Source organism: Betta splendens, chromosome 1, assembly GCF_900634795.4.
Source record: "Betta splendens chromosome 1, fBetSpl5.4, whole genome shotgun sequence".
NCBI classification, from domain to species: domain Eukaryota; kingdom Metazoa; phylum Chordata; class Actinopteri; order Anabantiformes; family Osphronemidae; genus Betta; species Betta splendens.
The window spans coordinates 4,220,485-4,238,878 of record NC_040881.3 but is presented as its reverse complement, the minus strand read 5'-3'; the positions used below and the strand labels follow the sequence as shown (position 1 = coordinate 4,238,878).

The 18,394-nt window shown below is 51.6% G+C and overlaps 2 protein-coding genes across 6 annotated transcripts; one reads left to right on the top strand and one right to left on the bottom strand.

Moving 5' to 3' along the window:
• Nucleotides 1-1,778: 1,778 nt before the first annotated feature.
• Nucleotides 1,779-14,448, bottom strand: gna12a (guanine nucleotide binding protein (G protein) alpha 12a). 2 transcript variants are annotated; one of them, XM_029156046.3, is made up of 6 exons: nt 13,743-14,445; nt 11,184-11,402; nt 4,524-4,574; nt 4,231-4,431; nt 3,789-3,995; nt 1,779-3,697 (listed from the first exon to the last, which is right to left on the bottom strand). In XM_029156046.3, exons 1-6 carry the CDS (start codon nt 14,058-14,060, stop codon nt 3,536-3,538), a joined length of 1,158 nt encoding a protein of 385 aa, XP_029011879.1. In that variant the 5' UTR covers nt 14,061-14,445; the 3' UTR covers nt 1,779-3,535. The 2 variants fall into 2 exon arrangements, with proteins under 2 accessions (XP_029011879.1, XP_055368597.1); XM_055512622.1 differs by lacking the exon at nt 11,184-11,402 and having other exon boundaries at nt 13,743-14,448.
• Nucleotides 14,449-14,454: 6 nt separating this feature from the next.
• LOC114858613 (uncharacterized) lies at nt 14,455-16,342 on the top strand. Of its 4 annotated transcripts, XM_055512735.1 has the most exons (3): nt 14,455-14,586; nt 14,774-15,095; nt 16,191-16,342. In XM_055512735.1, the coding sequence occupies exons 2-3, from the start codon at nt 14,832-14,834 to the stop codon at nt 16,272-16,274; spliced, it is 348 nt and encodes a 115-aa protein (XP_055368710.1). In that variant the 5' UTR covers nt 14,455-14,586; nt 14,774-14,831; the 3' UTR covers nt 16,275-16,342. The 4 variants fall into 4 exon arrangements, 3 of the variants coding, with proteins under 3 accessions (XP_055368710.1, XP_055368680.1, XP_055368701.1); XR_008696051.1 differs by lacking the exon at nt 14,455-14,586 and having other exon boundaries at nt 14,691-16,024; XM_055512705.1 differs by lacking the exon at nt 14,455-14,586 and having other exon boundaries at nt 14,691-15,095.
• Nucleotides 16,343-18,394: the final 2,052 nt, after the last annotated feature.

Below are 18,394 nucleotides of genomic sequence, written 5' to 3'. Positions count from 1 at the left end.
TCATATTAAACAATCGACGCTGTTTGTTCGCATTAGCAAGAAGAAAACCACGCTCGTCCACTGGCATCAAACTGGTCGTCTGCTTTCAGCAGCTCACAGAGGTCTGGTCCGCCTGGGCCGAACTTTGAACTCTCAGATCTCTTTAGTGATGTCTGTCTGTGTTGTCTGACCATGCAGACGTCCAGTCAAAGTCCAGGAGACCTGTAGTCAGGGATCAATGGTTTTGATCTGGGCTGAAACCTTGCATCTCCACGTCAGCATCGACACACAGCCCAAATGCTAACAGCCGTGCTGTAACGTACACAGTGTTACACAATAACATGGAGCCGATAACAAAGATGGAGGCAGGTCTGTGTTTGTGGTGTTGGTCATCGCCTATGAGTTCACATTAAACAGAGATGAACCAGACCCGTTCAGCCACAGCTGCACAGACCCAACATGGAGGCCGAGCGCTTCCTTTCAGCGGCGGCTCATTGTCTCACTGTCCTGACTGAGAAGCGTAGTTAACGCTGTTAGTTACACCTGCGCTTCTGTTCCGTCCTTGCATTCAGGTATTAAACTATTCTCCACGCCCGTTTAGACACTGACAATGGCTTGTAGTGGAACACAAGCGCACACAGTAGATGGGACACACACACAGACACACACACACACACACACACACACACACACACACACACACACACACACACACACACACACAGACACACACACACACACACACACACACACACACACACACACACACACACACACACACACACAGTGCAACTTGAGGGCAAACTGTACTCGGCTCTGCCTCTACAGGCGACGGCTTCCTCGTGTTTCACACACCAACGGGGGGATGTGTTTTTCTGCTCCCTGCTTTTTCCTCTCATCTCCTTTGTACTTCGCTGCGGACGCTGGGTTGGGTTTCTCTCTGTGGGAGCAGGAGGGGGGGGGGTCCGGGGAGCTGGGACAGGCAGAGGGGGTGCCGCTCTTACAGTCTCTCCATTTTAGGATCAGGACGGGAAGTGGGCTCAGCAGAGGAAACTTGACCTCCTCCCCCGTTCCTCCTCCTCCTCCCCCTCCTCCCTCCCTCTCTCCTCTTACTTTTTCTTGTGTTCCTTCTTCCTCCTTTTGTCTGTCCCTCCCCCAGACTGTGCCGACCTATTCACTGACTGTTTTGACTCCGATTTTTTCAACTTACTGAGGTGTGTGTGTGTGTGTGTGCGTATGTGTACAAACCTTAAATCACATTTTACTCACTTCCTGTATTAATAAATCTGTTAAGCAGCAATTTCTAAAACCCAGTCTAGTTTTCCTGGGATTCCTCCCTCTCTCCTGAGACCTACAGTCTGTTATGTATCAGAGCTCCTCTGATTAAAAGCCAAAGCAAAGGTCAGACTCTGCTGGGTAATGGAGACATTGCCCGAGTTCAGCTTTACTCTCATAGCTCTGGCTGATGAGCTTCTTATTACATTATGTGGACTGAGAGTCTCATTTTGCCTCCGGCTGCACATCAGTATGACATTACTTACCAGAAGCTTTGTTTTCTGCTACGCGAGTGCCCATGAATACAGATCAACTTGCCCCAGGACATAAAAAAAAACACCTATTTGACTTTATTTCTCCTCACGAACTCTAAACATTTCAGCCTCCTCCGCCGTCACCGCGCGTTTTCCCATCGCTGCTAATCTTTCTCTCCACGGCTCAGAAGGTCTTGACCCGTTTGCTCGGCCACATACACAACAAAGCACACACAGACGGCCACGCTGAGAAAATAAAGAAACAGCATGTCAGCAGAAGGCAGTGTATTTCACCACAGATCACAGAGCCAGTGCACTGGGAAACAACGAAACAAGAGCGGACGACCTCCATCTTCTCGTCTCGGTCGCCTTTCAAAGTCCGCCGCCGGTTTATTTGCTTTATTGCCTCTGTTTCTTTTACCCCAGACTTTTTCCATTTGGGCCGTCTTCTCTCACACGCTTCCAGTGCAACAACAAAACTCTATGTGAGTGTGTGATAAAGGTAGGTTAGTCGACGACATATGTTACAGCAACATTACAGTTACAGTGGTACTGCTGGAGACAGAATGCTCGGTCCAGCAGTGAGGTTTACACAGTGTCAGTCAGATAGCAAGTCTATGTATAGGATGTAAAACAATGGTTTGCACAGTAAGAACACATACAAATGACACAGTATTATAACGCGGCCTATGGAAAAGCTCCTCTGACCATTTGGACCTAAAAGCCGGGGTGGGGCAGCGGCTCAGCTGTATCCTACTGCTGCACAGACAGACACGCATCATGCAGATGTTGGGAATGAAATCAGCTGTTAGACAGGAAATACAGGTTCACGGGCTGCATGTTTAAATCCATGCGGAGCTATGCATGAAGCGATGTTTAATAAACCTGGCGTTGTCACAGCATCAGAGCCTCGTTCACATTTAGAACCACCTGATGGCTGTCGGTGAAGTTTTAGCTTTGTGTTTGTTCTCCACCAGTTTTAGAGAAAATATTGATGTTCCTCTGTCTCGTCAACCTTGTTGCTGTATTTGTGCTATGGCTCTGCAGAACCTGTTTTATTTGCTGGCACCACAAAGGCAGTGTCAGTGTTTTACTCATCTAAAAACCAATAAGTCCGCTGGCGGAGATGTGTTCTGATGTTTTGGGGAAAACGCCCCACCCCGACTGCTACAGAAGCACAAAATGGCTGCCATAGAACATAGAAATAAAGTCATTTACAGTTCATTTCCTTCTGACTCCTTCCTCATTGACAGGACAGAACATCAGGAACAAGCTGTGCAACCGTATCTTGTAAAGAGGCTCCTTGGACTTCGCCTCAGGTGAAGTCTATGCTGTTGTGGTGCATCTAGTGGTGAGGCGGAAGGAAACAGAAGAACGACACGGAACCCAGGAATGGATGTGATTCATGTAACACCAGGAGCTGCGCGTGTACTTTAAGCCTAGCGACCTGCTGGAGAGGCAGAACAGGAACAATCCGTCCATTGTGGCGCGAGGAACGTGCAGCTGTCGGCCTCCTGCGCAGCCTGACGGCGGGATGAGGAGCACAGACGCAAGCGGAGGTGAAGCTAGCAACATGTCGTTGCTAGCTTCACCTTGTGCAGGAGAGGACGGGGAGTGCGAGACGGAGTTGTCTGAGCTCCTGCTCCTCCTCGCTCCTCCCACACAGCTTTATCAGTCTTCTTTAGTGACACATTTGTCAATTGCCATATTTACATCTGAGAAAAAAACACTTTCAGTGCTCAGGTCCTGTAGTGGGTGTTTTCTCCTTTTGTCTTCACCTGCACGTTAAGCTAGCAACCGCTACAGGATGCTTCTTGGGCATACACACATTTTTACAGGTTACATGTCTCTCAGTGTCCACAGGGGTCGAAGTGGGCCGGCGTGGCCTCCACAGGTTTAGTTAGGTCCGCTCTGGGTCCACGGGTCAGTGCCACCGTGCACTCGGGGGCCGTAGCAGGCTTCCATGCCCGCGCTCGCAGCTGTTTCCACAGTTCAAAGTCGGAGCAGGCGCCGTCCACGCGGGGAGGTCACTGCAGCATGATGTCTTTGAGGTTCTCCTGCAGGATGGTGTCCTTGACGGCGTGGAAGACGAAGCGGATGTTCTCCGTGTCCACCGCCGTGGTGAAGTGGTGGAACAGGGGTTTGCCTCGGTTCCTCCTCTTACGGCTGAACGACTGCACCAGAAACGCCTGGAAGGAGGAGGAGGAGGAATCAGGGACTGATGTGATCTCCCAGATGCCACATGCGTCTTGCATGTATTACTTTGTGCAATAACTGTACCTGGACGTCCTCCAGCCGGCGCGGGTCTCCTCTGAACTCGGGGAAGTTCTTGCGGATGTCGACCGTGCGTATTTTCTCCACCAGCAGGTCTGTTTTGTTGAGGAAGAGGATGATGGACACGTTGAGGAAGAGCTTGTTGTTGACGATTGTCTCGAAGATATTCATGCTCTCCACCAAACGGTTGGTCCTTCGATCCTCCATCAGGACCTGGAGTCACACACAGACACACATTATCCAGTTTCCCTTCTCTTTTTTTCGGTTTTATCTTCGCCCTTATTAAGGATTCAGTCATCATCATATGACGGTAGCTTGAACCGGAGCCCTGACACAAAGAAAGCTTTGTTGGCGTTTCAGGCCTGTGTTGTAATTCTACAAGTCAAGAGAATAATGATCCCAGTGTCCAGAGCCCTTTAACAGTGCGCGCTCAGATGAGTTCTACTACCTGGTCGTACTCCGACGACGACACCATGAAGAGGATGGACGTGATGCCGTCAAAGCACTGGAACCATTTCTGCCGCTGAGACCTCTGTCCGCCGACGTCCACCATCTTGAACGGAATCTTCTTGATGATGAAGTCGTGCTCGACGATGCCCTTGGTCGCCTTCCTGGCAAACAAGATGTCCTGCTTGCTGGGGATGTAGCTCTGGAACGGGGGGAGAGAAGGCGGAAGAAACGGAAACGTCAGGAAGTTGAGGAAATGATCTTCAACTTCACCTCACATGACATGAGACTCACCAGTTGACCGATTCGATCCAAGTTGTCCAAGAAGTATTTCACTGATTCACTCTGCAGATAAGAGAAAAAAAAGTCTATGAGAGCTGCACAATGGAACCGAGTCATTTCCCTGCACATTCACCAAGGAAGCAGCTAGAGCACATAATCCGATTATTATGACAGCGTCTTCTTTTTATTTCTAGTTACCTCCTTTCTATTTCTTAGAAGCTTTAAACATCAATTGATGCACAAAGAACAGAAAGCATGTGAGCAAGGATAATTAAATCAGCACGTCATATTTTATATTGTGGACACGCACTGAAGTGACTTGAGTAACTAGGTCTGTGTGTGTTTCATCCAGGCTTTCATTGCAGCGGGAACATGCAAACCGTGTTGCTGGTCTGTTGAGAGCTGTTTTTTCTTGTTCCATGGTTGAATGTGTTGGGTCACCCTGTTTTTCTGTTGTTTGTGGGCCTGAATGCGTCGTTCAGCTCTGAGAGGAGTCTTCATGTTCACCGCGACCCTGTCAGTGACTTCTCTCTGTCACGTGACACGCTGCTATAAAAATATTGATTGTAGCCACTTGAAGGCATCAGTGGCGTTCACTTCATTTTCTCACAGTAGGAAAATCAATTAGCGAGCTCCTAAAACCCGACATGTTGTCCATTACGCTGCGCATTGACTCTGCGTTCGTTCTGCCAGTGCTCCGCTCTCATCGCTGAGCGGTAATGTGGTTTAAGTGCAGGCCGATTTTCATTAAAATGGATTAACATACTTCAGTTTGCAAAAGCTCTGCGGCATAAATTGGCAAATGGTTTGCAGTGGTGTCGGGTACAGTATGTGCGGCTGGAACTAAAACACAGAGCCCAGGTTTAATCTGAACACGAGGCGTTGACTTCCAAGTCGGACTTTTGGTTCTGGGCGCTTAAAATAGAGCGACACTGGGTCTCTTCCTCCCTGCGCCTCTGAAGCACACGCACACTCGACAGGAAGCAGCTGTGCGTGTGAAAACAGTGGGGAGACACAGAAGAGGGAGGGATTAGCGAGTCAGACAGAACAGTTTCAGTCACAGAGCCTGCATCACACACACACAATACAATAAAGCATCATTCCACTTTAAACCCATGCTGATGCCAACGTTTTCCAGGTGATCTGTCGTCACGCGGCTGCTGAACGCGTCAAACCCGACATGTCGCGTGACGATCAGAGAACGTGACCCCCCGCGGGGACCCGGTGACCTCACCGCTGACCTACGGCGTCAGAGGAATAGGAAGCACAAAGCCAGACGATGCCATTGGTTCGGGCGGGAGGCGAACAAGAGGAGGCGCGGGTTGGAGGCAGAGCGGGGAATTCCCAGAGATGGAGGGGCACACAGACACACAACACGCAGAGATCGTTTCCACAGACGCTGGGATCAGCAGAAACCAAACTGCCCCCTCACTCAGCCAGCGGAAGCGTCAAAGTAAATATTACAATGAAATCATTTATTAGGGCAAGTATGAGGTTTATGGCCGTGTAATGCAGACTCATAAGCAGTGAAACCGTAAAATATAGCATTAAAGGTGTGTGCGTGTGTGTGTGGGGGGGGGTGAACAAGGCTGGAGGAATGTCTCCATTCATGGGCAGATTAGGGGCTTTATAACAGCAGACCTGATACGCTCTCACTCAGTGTGTGCTTTCAGGTATGTGTGAAAGGCCACAGTCCTTTGACCGTTGTTGCCTGGTCCTCAATGATTCAGCTCTGATTAATCATCCACCCCGTCGCGTCCCCCGCCTGTAGCGGCTCGCGTCCCCTGACTGTAGCAGGTTGCGTCCCCCGCCTGTAGCGGCTCGCGTCCCTTGACTGTAGCAGGTTGCGTCCCCCGCCTGTAGCGGCTCGCGTCCCTTGACTGTAGCGGGTCGCCTCCCCCGCCTGTAGTGGGTCGCGTCCCCCGCCTGTAGCGGGTCGCGTCCCCTGACTGTAGCGGTTCGCGTCCCCCGACTGTAGCGGGTCGCCTCCCCCGCCTGTATTCGGGTCGCGTCCCCCGACTGTAGCGGTTCGCGTCCCCCGACTGTAGCGGGTCGCCTCCCCCGCCTGTAGCGGGTCACGTCCCCCGACTGTAGCGGGTCGCCTCCCCCGCCTGTAGCGGGTCACGTCCCCCGACTGTAGCGGTTCGCGTCCCCTGACTGTAGCGGTTCGCCTCCCCCGCCTGTAGCGGGTCACGTCCCCCGCCTGTAGCGGGTCGCGTCCCCCGCCTGTAGCAGGTCGCCTCCCCCGCCTGTAGCGGGTCGCGTCCCCTGACTGTAGCGGGTCGCGTCCCCCGACTGTAGCGGTTCGCCTCCCCCGCCTGTAGCGGGTCGCGTCCCCCGCCTGTAGCGGGTCGCCTCCCCTGACTGTAGCGGGTCGCGTCCCCTGACTGTAGCGGGTCGCCTCCCCCGCCTGTAGCGGGTAGCGTCCCCCGCCTGTAGCGGGTCGCCTCCCCCGCCTGTAGCGGGTCGCGTCCCCTGACTGTAGCGGGTCGCGTCCCCTGACTGTAGCGGGTCGCGTCCCCCGAATGTAGCGGTTCGCCTCCCCCGCCTGTAGCGGGTCGCGTCCCCCGCCTGTAGCGGGTCGCCTCCCCTGACTGTAGCGGGTCGCGTCCCCTGACTGTAGCGGGTCGCCTCCCCCGCCTGTAGCGGGTCGCGTCCCCCGACTGTAGCGGGTCGCGTCCCCCGCCTGTAGCGGGTCGCCTCCCCCGCCTGTAGCGGGTCGCCTCCCCTGACTGTAGCGGGTCGCGTCCCCCGCCTGTATTCGGGTCGCGTCCCCCGACTGTAGCGGTTCGCGTCCCCCGACTGTAGCGGGTCGCCTCCCCCGCCTGTAGCGGGTCGCGTCCCCCGCCTGTAGCGGGTCGCCTCCCCCGCCTGTAGCGGGTCGCCTCCCCCGCCTGTAGCGGGTCGCCTCCCCCGCCTGTAGCGGGTCACGTCCCCAGCCTGTAGCGGGTCGCGTCCCCCTCGTCTTGGCCCTGTTGAGTCCTCCTCAGCCCCGTGTGCAGCCTTGTTCAGCCGTGTGCGGTCACACCTGTCTCAGCATTCTGTCCTCCGGGTCATTTGCTTTACAGTTTAACATTAGTAGGAGTGTCTTTGTTCGATTTTGTGGCTTGGTTGTGTTTTTGCTTTTTTGCCTTCGCTCTGTGGTTCTTTTTAAATCCAGAAATATTCTGAACATACTCTGTCATTTTGTGGCAGGCGGCGACAGTTATATCATTATTAATACATTTATGTTAATACATTTACGCTCATTGTGTTTATGTTTACGCATTTAGGATTCATTTTCCTTTAGAATAAGCTAAACTGCACTTAACTGTAGTGTTTTCCTCTCACATGTCCTTTTACAGTAACGTCACGCAAAAAGGCCTCCTAACTGTATTTAAGTGAAGTGAATCGTGAGGTAATCATCACCGCCAGCAGCGGCGGCTTCCACGTTGGAATCTCATCTCCTGCACCACATGACGTGCGTCTGTGGACGCGTTTCCCTCCATAGACCGGTCTAAACTCGTCCCGCCGCCACACGATGAGTTCACCAGCACGGGCTTGTTTTCGTCAAGCGAAGGAGGCTTCGCTGTTTATGCCCCACAGTGTATCAAACTATGTGTTATCTGGGTGTGGTGGGAGCACAGTCCGTAAACACAGTCCGCGCGTGTGCTTGCTTTCGCTATCTCCTCTCCCTCTCTCCCCCTGTCTTACCCTCTCTCTCCCCCCTCTCAGCCCGCCCGCCTGCGGCGCAGCTCCAGCCGTGCCTGGGAAAAGCTGACTGTGGTATCCCCGGAAAACCTCTCAGCATGTGGAGGGAAGGGGGGCGGCATCTCACTCAGCACATTTGCTCCGCGGCAGTCGACATTTTGGTTTTCCTTACGGTGACAGAGCAGAGCTGGTGATTTAGGTCCTCTCGTTAATAAACGGCAGAAACCAAAGGCAGTAGTAATGAGTTGGCTGAAAACCCCCCCTGCACTGTATGTTTCACATAATAACTGCTGAGTGCTGTAGGAAACAGCAGCAGATGTCGACATCACGGGAAACTCGACTCCAGCGAAATACAAGTCACCGCTTCGTGTGCTCCGACGGCTCCGACGGCCGCTGGCTGCAGTTGGTCTCTTGGCAGCAGCGGTCTGGTGAACGCAGCTCATCTGCATCTCGTTTGTGTACAGGCCTGTGTTTGTAGCGGTCGGTGATTGAGCGAGCGCATGCCGGAAAAGCACAAACAAAACAACACGAGAACTGTTTATGTGTAGGGAAATTCAAGAAAACGAATCACAAGCGTTGGCTGCATCGTCCGTGCAGTTTGTCGCACACAACAAATGTTTGTTCAGGTGGAACTTCAACATTCGGGCTCTGTGAGCAAAATTATTTTGAAGCTAACACGAACACGTTAATACTCAAGTAAACGTCTCTCAGGACATGTCTCCGTCTGGACAGGGGCTGCAGAGCTATTTCTAGAGATAATGACCCTTTCCAGAAATGGCTGACCTTCCAAAACTAGTGCAAGAGAACAGCAAAGGCTCAAGAAGTCACAAAAGAGCAGCGAGAACGTCCAAGGAACCGCAGCTTAAAGGTTCTGTTCAATGAGTGGTTCTTGCTGTTCAGAGATGGTTCTAGTCGTCCTCAGTGTCCTTCGCTGCTGAGACGTAACCAGTGTTCAGGTAATGGTGGTTTCTGCCTTTCGCTGTGCGGTTGTGGAACCACATACTGTGCGTCCTTCTTGTTCGAAACTCAATCCACCCCGACCTGCAAAATTTTAATTATGCTCAGTCGCAAAACCCTGTTCAAGGCGGAATGATGCGAAGCCTGCAGCTGTTAACGTAGCACCGTTATCATACAACGACTCCGGATAAGAGACAAGGCAGTCTGTCTGACCCACACACACACACACACACACACACACACACACACACACACACACACACACACACACACACACACACACAGTATGTTAAGTGAGCTGGAGACGGAAGTGGCTTCTGTCTGACTCCAGATTGTTTTGACACTGATAAATGTGTAACGAGGTAAAGGGGTGGAGGGTGAGGCCGGCTCTGAGCACACAGTTTAGCTGCTGCGTCACTTCCAATAAAGTACAAATGAGGCATCTGTCACAGCCAATACAATGTGTAGTGACAACAAGAACAGCTGGCGAGACCCGAGCGATGCCGTGGCCTGTGATCGTTCGCTAACATTCTGGTGAACCATTAAACGTCATTAGCGACCTGTCTGGCCCTTCTCAGCGTATCCCTACACACTTGTTGAACCAAGTGGCTCTTGAGCAGTTATGTTATTTGCTCACAAACTGTTCTTAAGCCACAGTGAGTGGCAACTTAGGGCCCGTCATGGTTTATACAGAAATACACGAGGTCAGACAGCTGGAGAAAAATGAGTAGAGATGGTGATAAAACGACCTGTCAGGTATCATATGTCAGGTCTTACATATTTGCTGTTTTTGGTTTGGATGTAATAAAAGCTAAAGAATGTCCATTGATGTAAGAGGTCAGTTACGCCCTGGACAGGTCACCAGTTTATCACACAGCGACTCAGACAGAGAGACTCACAGTCATGGGAAAGAGACACCAGCGAACCGGACTGCACGTCTAAACTAAACCGTCCAAGTGACTCATTGAATCAGGAAGGCTTGTGGTGCATTTTGTCCCAATCCATCAAGTAGGTGATTAGGTCAACTTTGACCAAATGACCTTTGACCTTTGAGTGTTGCAATAATCACTGAATCAGAATATGGACGTGATCCAGAACGGCTCCTTCGGGACAGCACAGGTCCCACCTTGAACATCTCCACCTTCTACTGACAACAACACACTGCAGCTCCGTGAAGTCTTCCCATCATTAACTTTGACACCTTAAAAGTATTTTAAATCTGAAGTGGGCTCCTGCCTCCACGCTGGCATTTAGAAAAGTAAATGTGCCTTAAGAACACTCGGTGGCATTTTCACTGGAGCCCACAGCTTCAGTTCCCATCTTCCCTCCCCACAAGTTAAACAGTAAAAAAAACAAGAGATGAATCCACGCTCTGACGTGTGCAACCAGCTGCCTTCGATCAGCGGGTGTTTAATAAACCGGGGTTAAAAGGAAAAGGATTTACTCAGCGATCCACGAGCCGATGCAGATTGTGTTTGGCGCGGTGTAGCGTGGCAGATGGAGCTCCGCGGGGCCCCGTTTTATCGGCTCCGTTTCCGGGCAGGAGAGAAATAATTACAGCGTTGGAAACGGTCCAAACAATAAAAGGAGAGGCGTGTTACGTAAGACAGGTAGGAGTGGGCTTCACATGCAGTGGCAGCGTTACGCCGTCGTCACAGGTCGCTCACCGGATGCTCTCTGCTCACATCACACCTGCAGCGAAGCACTGAGTCACACACTGTGCAATCTATCACTAAACATGACTCTGAGGCTGGATTCTAATGCACACGGCTGTGGAGTATTTAACACGAGTGGTTTAGGAATTTTAAGAACACTGATGTGATGCGGTAGTGAACAAATTCCCACCATGAGGACTGGGAGCAACCAGAGAGCGGAACCATAAAGAAACCATTCACAATCACCTGAGGTGAACAGGTGAACCGGTGAACCGGTGAACAGGTGAACCGGTGAACCGGTGAACCGGTGAACAGGTGAACCGGTGAACCGGTGAACCGGTGAACAGGTGAACCGGTGTGACCCACTTACCAGCTGGAACTCGGAGCGCCGTGCGTAGGCCTGCTGGATGCCGGCGTCCGCCCACAGAGCGCTCAGCGCCATCACGTACAGCTGGAACTCGCCGGGCTCCACCCCGGACGCTCCCACTCGTCCCTCCCACGACATCACCAGCATGCCCTGCTTCTCGTTCTCGCAGCTCTGCCAGCCGATGCCCAGCTTGTCCCGGGCGTCCACCAGCACTCGCATGCCCTGCAGAAACACACAGTCATGCTGAACGTGGGGGAGGAGCTCGGCAGCTGCGGCGCATGCTACAAGCGCGAGACAGCGCCACTGGGAGACGCCAGCCTTACTGGTAAACAGGGAGTCGAACATGTCGGGCCGCCACACGCTCAGATGCATGAATGTGTGGTTTAGTGAAAGGAACCATGTGGACAGACTCTGTGGGAGGTCTCAGCGATAGCGTCAGCCAACACAGGCGCCAACAGATCGCTAAGCATTTGTATCTGTTTCCCCTTTTCTCTGGCTTCTCTGTTCAAACACTGTTAAAACTGCTGATGTGTTCGGCACCACGCTAAGTTTCTGTACATTAATTCTGTTCTTAGACGAGGACAAAAGTGTGAGAGGGCTGTCAGTGATTCATGATTGAACACACAAGTCAAGTCAGGCTGCGTTTGCTTTGTGGAGCTGAATCTCAGACTTCAGCGTGAGCTCCAGTCCGGAGCTGCTGTGTGCAGACGTGGTGGGATGCCCCGCTGTGACTCGTGTTCTGAAGTCTGATTCCTGTTTATTGTGGAGCGGGTGTTTTGAGGAAAGAGCAGGACGGGCGACGACCCACACAGCGCAGGAAATCCCAGGCTGCCACCCGAAGACACGCGGGCCAACACAATGCGCCGCTCACGTGGACCCGACGTCAGCGAGTCACCGTGACTCACGTCCACCCTGACCCTGGTCTTTGTGTTCGATCATCAATTCACTAATCCATTGGTAACATAAGCCTCTATACTCCCGTCTGCTTCTCTTCCTGTGTGTGGGTCTGGCCAACCAGCACGCGATCATGCAGAATCCGTGACATCGCCGCGGGCCGCGGTTACCTCCGTCCCAGTTTACCGCCGGCGTTGAAACTGGGAACCAGGGGGAAACGCGCCTGCAACGAGTGGCTGCAGTGCCTCAGACGGCATCCTTCCTCAGGATGCCGGCGCTAAACTAGGACACGACCTCTGTCTGTCCAACCACCACAACAATCAGAAAGCCCAGAGCCGCGGCTAAAAGCAGAGCGCGCTGCTTTCTCATTGTTTTGCCTCCACCTTGACCCCGACCTGACCTCCACGCACGGAGGGCAAAGCGATGGGAAGCGCCGTTCAAAGGGGGCGCCGGCAGAAGGCGGGCGCTCAGGCCCTCAGTGACTGGCAACAGAGGAGCCTGAAAGCGATGTCTGAGCCAGAGCTGCAGGATCTGACTGCAACCTGACGCTCCATGCATCAGCGTTGGCCCAACGCTTCACTTCCTGAAGCTGAACCTTCACCAGCGCCCTGAACAGCTGACAGACGAACACATTCACTTCTGATGTGCACTTGTTCCTTCTACACGACACATGAACGTTATGTATCAATAAGCATAAATCCATGTTTTTTGTTTGTTATTCACTTTACATCATAACCTGAATTTCATCAGAAAATCAATTAGTGAATACGTTACTGACTATTGATGATCTTTATCATTTAGTTGCAGCTGCACTTCTTCGTATTTGTTTGCCGGGCGTTAAAAGCATGCAGTTAATGCTTCACCCTAATGGCTCTGATGCACGCACCTCTCAGGCCCGACACAAACGCCATGTGGCAGGATGTGCTGCCGCCGCGCGCTGGCATTCAGGGCAGGGTACTGTACAGCGGCCTGTGTGCAGAAGTGGCCGGGCGCTTATCACCGCTGTCTGGGCCCGTGTGGCACTCAGGGCGGATGTGCTCATCCCTTAGGAATAGTCTGGTATTGTTAGTTGGTGAAGGAGGCCCAGCCATGACAGCAAACAAAGGGACGGCACGGACACACACACACACACACACACACACACACGCACACACACACACACACACACACACACACACACACACACACACACACACACACTCCAGGATAAAAATATGCACTATGTCAACAAACCTCTGTGTGTGTCAGCACCTCCATTGTGGATTGAACACAGCACCATCCGGACTGCAGCTAATGAGGGTTTCTATTAACAATTAACCAGACATTTATTTTTCCTTATGAATTTAAAACCCTTCACAAAACAGCCAACGTTTAGTTCTCAAACAACGAAAGCGGCAAAGATTGTTTCAAACGACTGAGCTGTGGAATGTTTTGTCTGACTAATGAATAACTGGGCTTCTCGTCAGCGTCTCCAGTGACCGACTCCTCCAGGGTTGAGCTCTCAGCTCCGGTGAATGTGTCTTCAGCCTTGAGTGGATCTTTTATCGTTCACCAGGTTACAACATGTCACTCCACAAACACTCTGGGGCGAGAGTCGACGTCAGGGATCGGAACCGAGCCCAATGCCACTCAAACGCGCATGTTTGGCCCCTGGGGCCCCGTCCTTACCTTCAGCACGTTCTCATAGATCGTGTCCCGGAAATCCAGCAGCGCTTTCTGATCAAACTCGTGTCCATTAATGATGCGCATCTGTTTGAGGAATGTGGACTTTCCGCTCTCTCCGGCCCCGAGCAGCAGGATCTTCACCAGGCGGCGCACGGCTCTCCGCTCGCGGGCGAGCATCGCGTCTATCTCCCGGCTGCGGCGCCGCGCCTCGCGCTCCTGCGCCGCGTCCCGCTCGCGGCTCCGGTCCTTGCTGCTGCCCGGGTCCCGGCTGGCCTCGGCCGGGAGGAGGCAGCGGCTCAGGGTGCGCACCACCCCCGACATGGCTCTGTCGTGGGAAAGTTCACGGCAACTTTAGGAGGAAATGTTCATTATAGGACGCGACCTCTGGGAGGGAAACGACCCAGTCCGGTGAATAAGTACTTTTGAGCGGATGGAAAAATAAAGTCTACATTGAGATTTGGAGGGCGAGGTCGTTATCTAGTCCCCGACCGGCAGACAGCCCGTGTCCATCTTGGTTAAACCAAAGTCTGGATAGAAAGACGCAAAACCGCCAAATGTTCTGATAAAAGTTCGTCCTGGGAATAAATTCACCCTTCGAGCTGATTAAACGTCGGCCCAACCAAGGAACAGCAGCAGCACCCGCGTTCGGACAAGAGGCTCCGCAGGCAGACGGGACAGCGGATCCACCGCACGAGCAGAGGTTTGTGAACTTGAGCTGGAGACAGAGCAGCTCGTCCGGGCGGTGGTGGGACGGTCGCTGATGACGGAACCCCCGCTGCAGTGCCGGCGCGCGCCGCGCGGGGGCGCTGGCGGGAGCCGAGCGACCCGCACCCAGGGTTCCAACAAGGTGAGGCGCCACGAAACCCCCCGGCTGCTCGCGTGAATGCGGGCTTCCCAAATGAAAACACCACGGCGAAGTCCGAACAAACAGTCAAACAAAAGGCTGGTCATTAACAAACACACAACCGTCCAGTCATTTAATGGTGACACACATGAAATAAAATGACTAACTTAATCGAACTTCCATATTTAAGCTTTGGACACGTGAGGCTTAAGAAGAAGAAGGAGAAGAAGAAGGAGAAGAAGAAGAAGATGAAGAAGAAGAAGAAGAAGAAAAAGGAGAAGAAGGAGAAGAAGGAGGAGAAGAAGAAGAAGATGAAGAAGAAGAAGAAGAAGAAGAAGAAAAAGGAGAAGAAGGAGAAGAAGAAGATGAAGAAGAAGAAGGGGGAGAAGAAGAAGGAGAAGAATAAGAAGATGAAGAAGAAGAAGGGGGCGGAGAAGAAGAAGGAGAAGAAGAAGAAGATGAAGACGAAGAAGAAGAAGGAGGAGGAAAACATTCAACACATCCAGTTGCAGGTAAGCTATAAACATGCACTGTAATTTTAAACCGACTCAGTGGACTTGTTTCCGTTATTAAAATATACTTATTTACAGAATATGAGTGTAGATGTTGGTAGTGGCTCAGCAGTGCTGGTTTAGCAACTTCTTCATCGTTATTTTGCATTATTTATGTGTGTAAGTAAGTGAAGCTGACTGTAGCTGCTTCACTTACTTACAGCTATCCACCATTTACAACACCGAAGCAGCAAAAAATAAATAATTGAGTTTATCTGACAGCAAAATTGATAACTGAATTGTTTCAACTGCAAACAACACATTAAATCAGCTTGAAATATTTGCTGTCAGTTCTGTTAAAGTAACATCAATTAAAATCAAGGTTTAATTTTTTAAGTGCACTTTTACTTTTATTACATGGTCAGAGGGGAAATCTTCTCGTACAGGTTACGACTAAGGTGGGTTTCTTCTTGTCCGCCTGCTCATTCAAATAAAATCATCAACTGTACAGACAACAATACAAGCTCATTCTTCATGTCAAATTCCCTACAAGTTATTATGGGGAAGAAAAAAAGAAGAAAAAACTGTACATTTTCGTCCATTCAATAAGTTTCAGTCTGGCTGAACTGAGTGGCTGCTGGCTCCTCGGTCGGGATTTCCTCTCATCGGCATCGCGTCGCTGGGAAAGCTTCCCTCTGAGCAAAGCCAGCAGGAGACCCTCTGCTCCACAGCCTGCGTGTCTGTCTGAGCCCATTCAGCCACAGGATCCAAGCGGCTCCGGGCCCTTTTCACTCCAAGAATAATCTGCCAGTTGGTTCTGTGGACCCCGAGTACTCCGGTGGACCTCGGCCTGCCCACCAACTGTCTGCTGTTACCAAAATGGTGCCTGTGAGCCAAAGGAAGTGGACCCAGCAGAACCCTGCCAGCTGGATAGAGCAGCAGCCATGGAGGTAAAAGACTGTGGAGGAATCCATCTGGACGAGCGAGACGCTGAGCAACGCTACCTAATCAACACTTCAACTCATCCAAGATGAGACCAAATCTGTGTTGTGATTTCATTTCATTTTATGGCCTTGGGTTGTGTAAGCACTTACATTAAGAGATTTTCTCCCGCAGATCATCTCAGTGTGGAAGATGGAAGGAATAAATTACTTCAAAACGGATGCTCAGTCGTTACCAAAGCCAGGAGAGCAGATGTAATCAATGCTGGAGAACACAAACCCTGAATCTCAATTATTCAGTCATTAAAACAAAGATATTTGCTGCCACATTAGCACAATTATTTTGTGTATATTCTCCGTCTTTCTTCTACTGCCTGTTCTTTTCCCCGCGAATCAAGATCGCACGATGACACCCACACGTGTAAAAGAATCATAATTAATTAAAGGTGAAGCCAGCAAAGTCTAAAAAGTAAAAACTTTGAATTCTCCAGAGGTATATTAATAGATTTGATCTTGCCAGCAGACTGCAATTAAAAATGAAAGCATTACGTTGGATGATACGCCTTCGCAAAAGCTATTTCTGATGGGTTTTACTTTAAGCACAAAGTAACAGGAACGTGGATCGATCACAGTAAAACGCAGAGTCAGTTAAAGTTGAGGGGAAGAGGGCGCAAAACCCTGACAATCCATATGTACACTCCCCCTTCATCAGGGTTTGTGTTTGTCAGTGGCAGTGACACCTGTGGGCCCATCAGGCTGGTCCAGTCTCATCACTGAACCTTCTCCATACGAACAGCCTGAAAGCAGGGACGCAGCCGCCGGACAGAGCTCCACACCTCATTATGCAAATGACGGGTGTGGAGGAGCCTGTTCGCCGTTCGCTGCGGGGCTGGAGACGTTCACACTGTCCCCGGAGACCTTTTGTCATCGGCTGCGTAGCATGAAATCCTCAGTGACGGCCAGATGTTACACGGCTCCTCTCCTCAGAGCTCGGCCTCATGAGGCATCACTGCCATTTTTGTCCAAGCCACTGTAATTTGTCCTGTCGTTTTGCACATTGTTTTGTTCCTGTACGAGATGTTAATTGGGTTAATTAGTCATTCGTACGTGTCGTTAGGTTTCCGAGTCACGAGCGCGGTCTGTCACAGCAGCCGAGCGAGAGTGGCCTCGTAGTTCCCGCTTCTCGCCGACAGGGGGCGCTGTGAGATTGTGTTTAAAAGCAGAGCACATCACGTCCGCTCTCCACGGCTCCCCTTTGACTCCTGGACGCAACCAGCAGGAGCGACGGACGCCGTGAAATGCACCGTCAGCAGGCGGAGGTACCGGGAGCAGGCGTCGCCCCCGGAAACGCGGGCTCAAACACGAGGAGAAGCAGCTGTGTTAAATGTGCGTCTGCGTGTGTCGTATGAACAGGGTTGAAATTCACCTAGATGGCAACATGCACACTTCTCATGTAATTACCCTAAAAGCCTTTTCATCAGGCTGGGAACAACACACACACACACACACACACACACACACACACACACACACACCCTCTAATGGACACAAGCAGAGTCTAGTTATACCCTCTAATATTCCACATTCACCTCTTCACACTACTCGAAGAGACATCTGTGTGATGGCCCATTGTCTCTGTGTGTGCTTTCGTGTTTGTATGAGTTATTTATATGCTAATGAGGCTGGAAGGGCACGTGGAGTGGCGAGCGCGCGGAGGAGAACGCCGGCCCGGCTCCGCGAGCAGACGATGAACAGACGGAGGAGAGGGGAAGCCTTGAAGACGCGTGTCGCCTCGCTGCTAAGTCACCAGACTGAACCGTGTTTACCCCGTTGTCTGCTCATAACGCACCCACTTCCCTCTGATGAAATATTGTTATTCAGGCCCGCTGTCTGGATGCCTGTCTCACTTGAGGTACTTTGGCACCGAACGCACCTTTCGTACCTGACTTAAATGCCAAGCGCAGCTGTTGGAGATGATTGACACCCGCGACGCCCCAGCCGGTGCCGCGCGCTCCTCTCCTCCACCCGTCTAATGGCAGAGCTGCTCATATTGCTCAGTGTCACGCGGACGAGGCCCGGTGGGCTCGGCGGCAGCCGGTCGGCACCATTTGCAATTTCAGCTTGTTTGGATTTGACTGCTTTTTGCGATGTTAGAGGATAATTCCGCGTTTATTACATCTCAGGTCTTTTTCTCAGAGTTGCCACTGGTGTTGGTGGCACTAGACGCATAAAATTAAACGGCCTGTGTAATGTAATAGGGGTCAGTCCTGCTAATGAAACCAGCCGCTCTGTGGTTCCCCTCGGCTCCGAGGAGGTTTATAGTAAATATCAGCTCCTGATTTTAGCTTCATGGGTCGTAGCTTTACTTTTTTGCTTCAT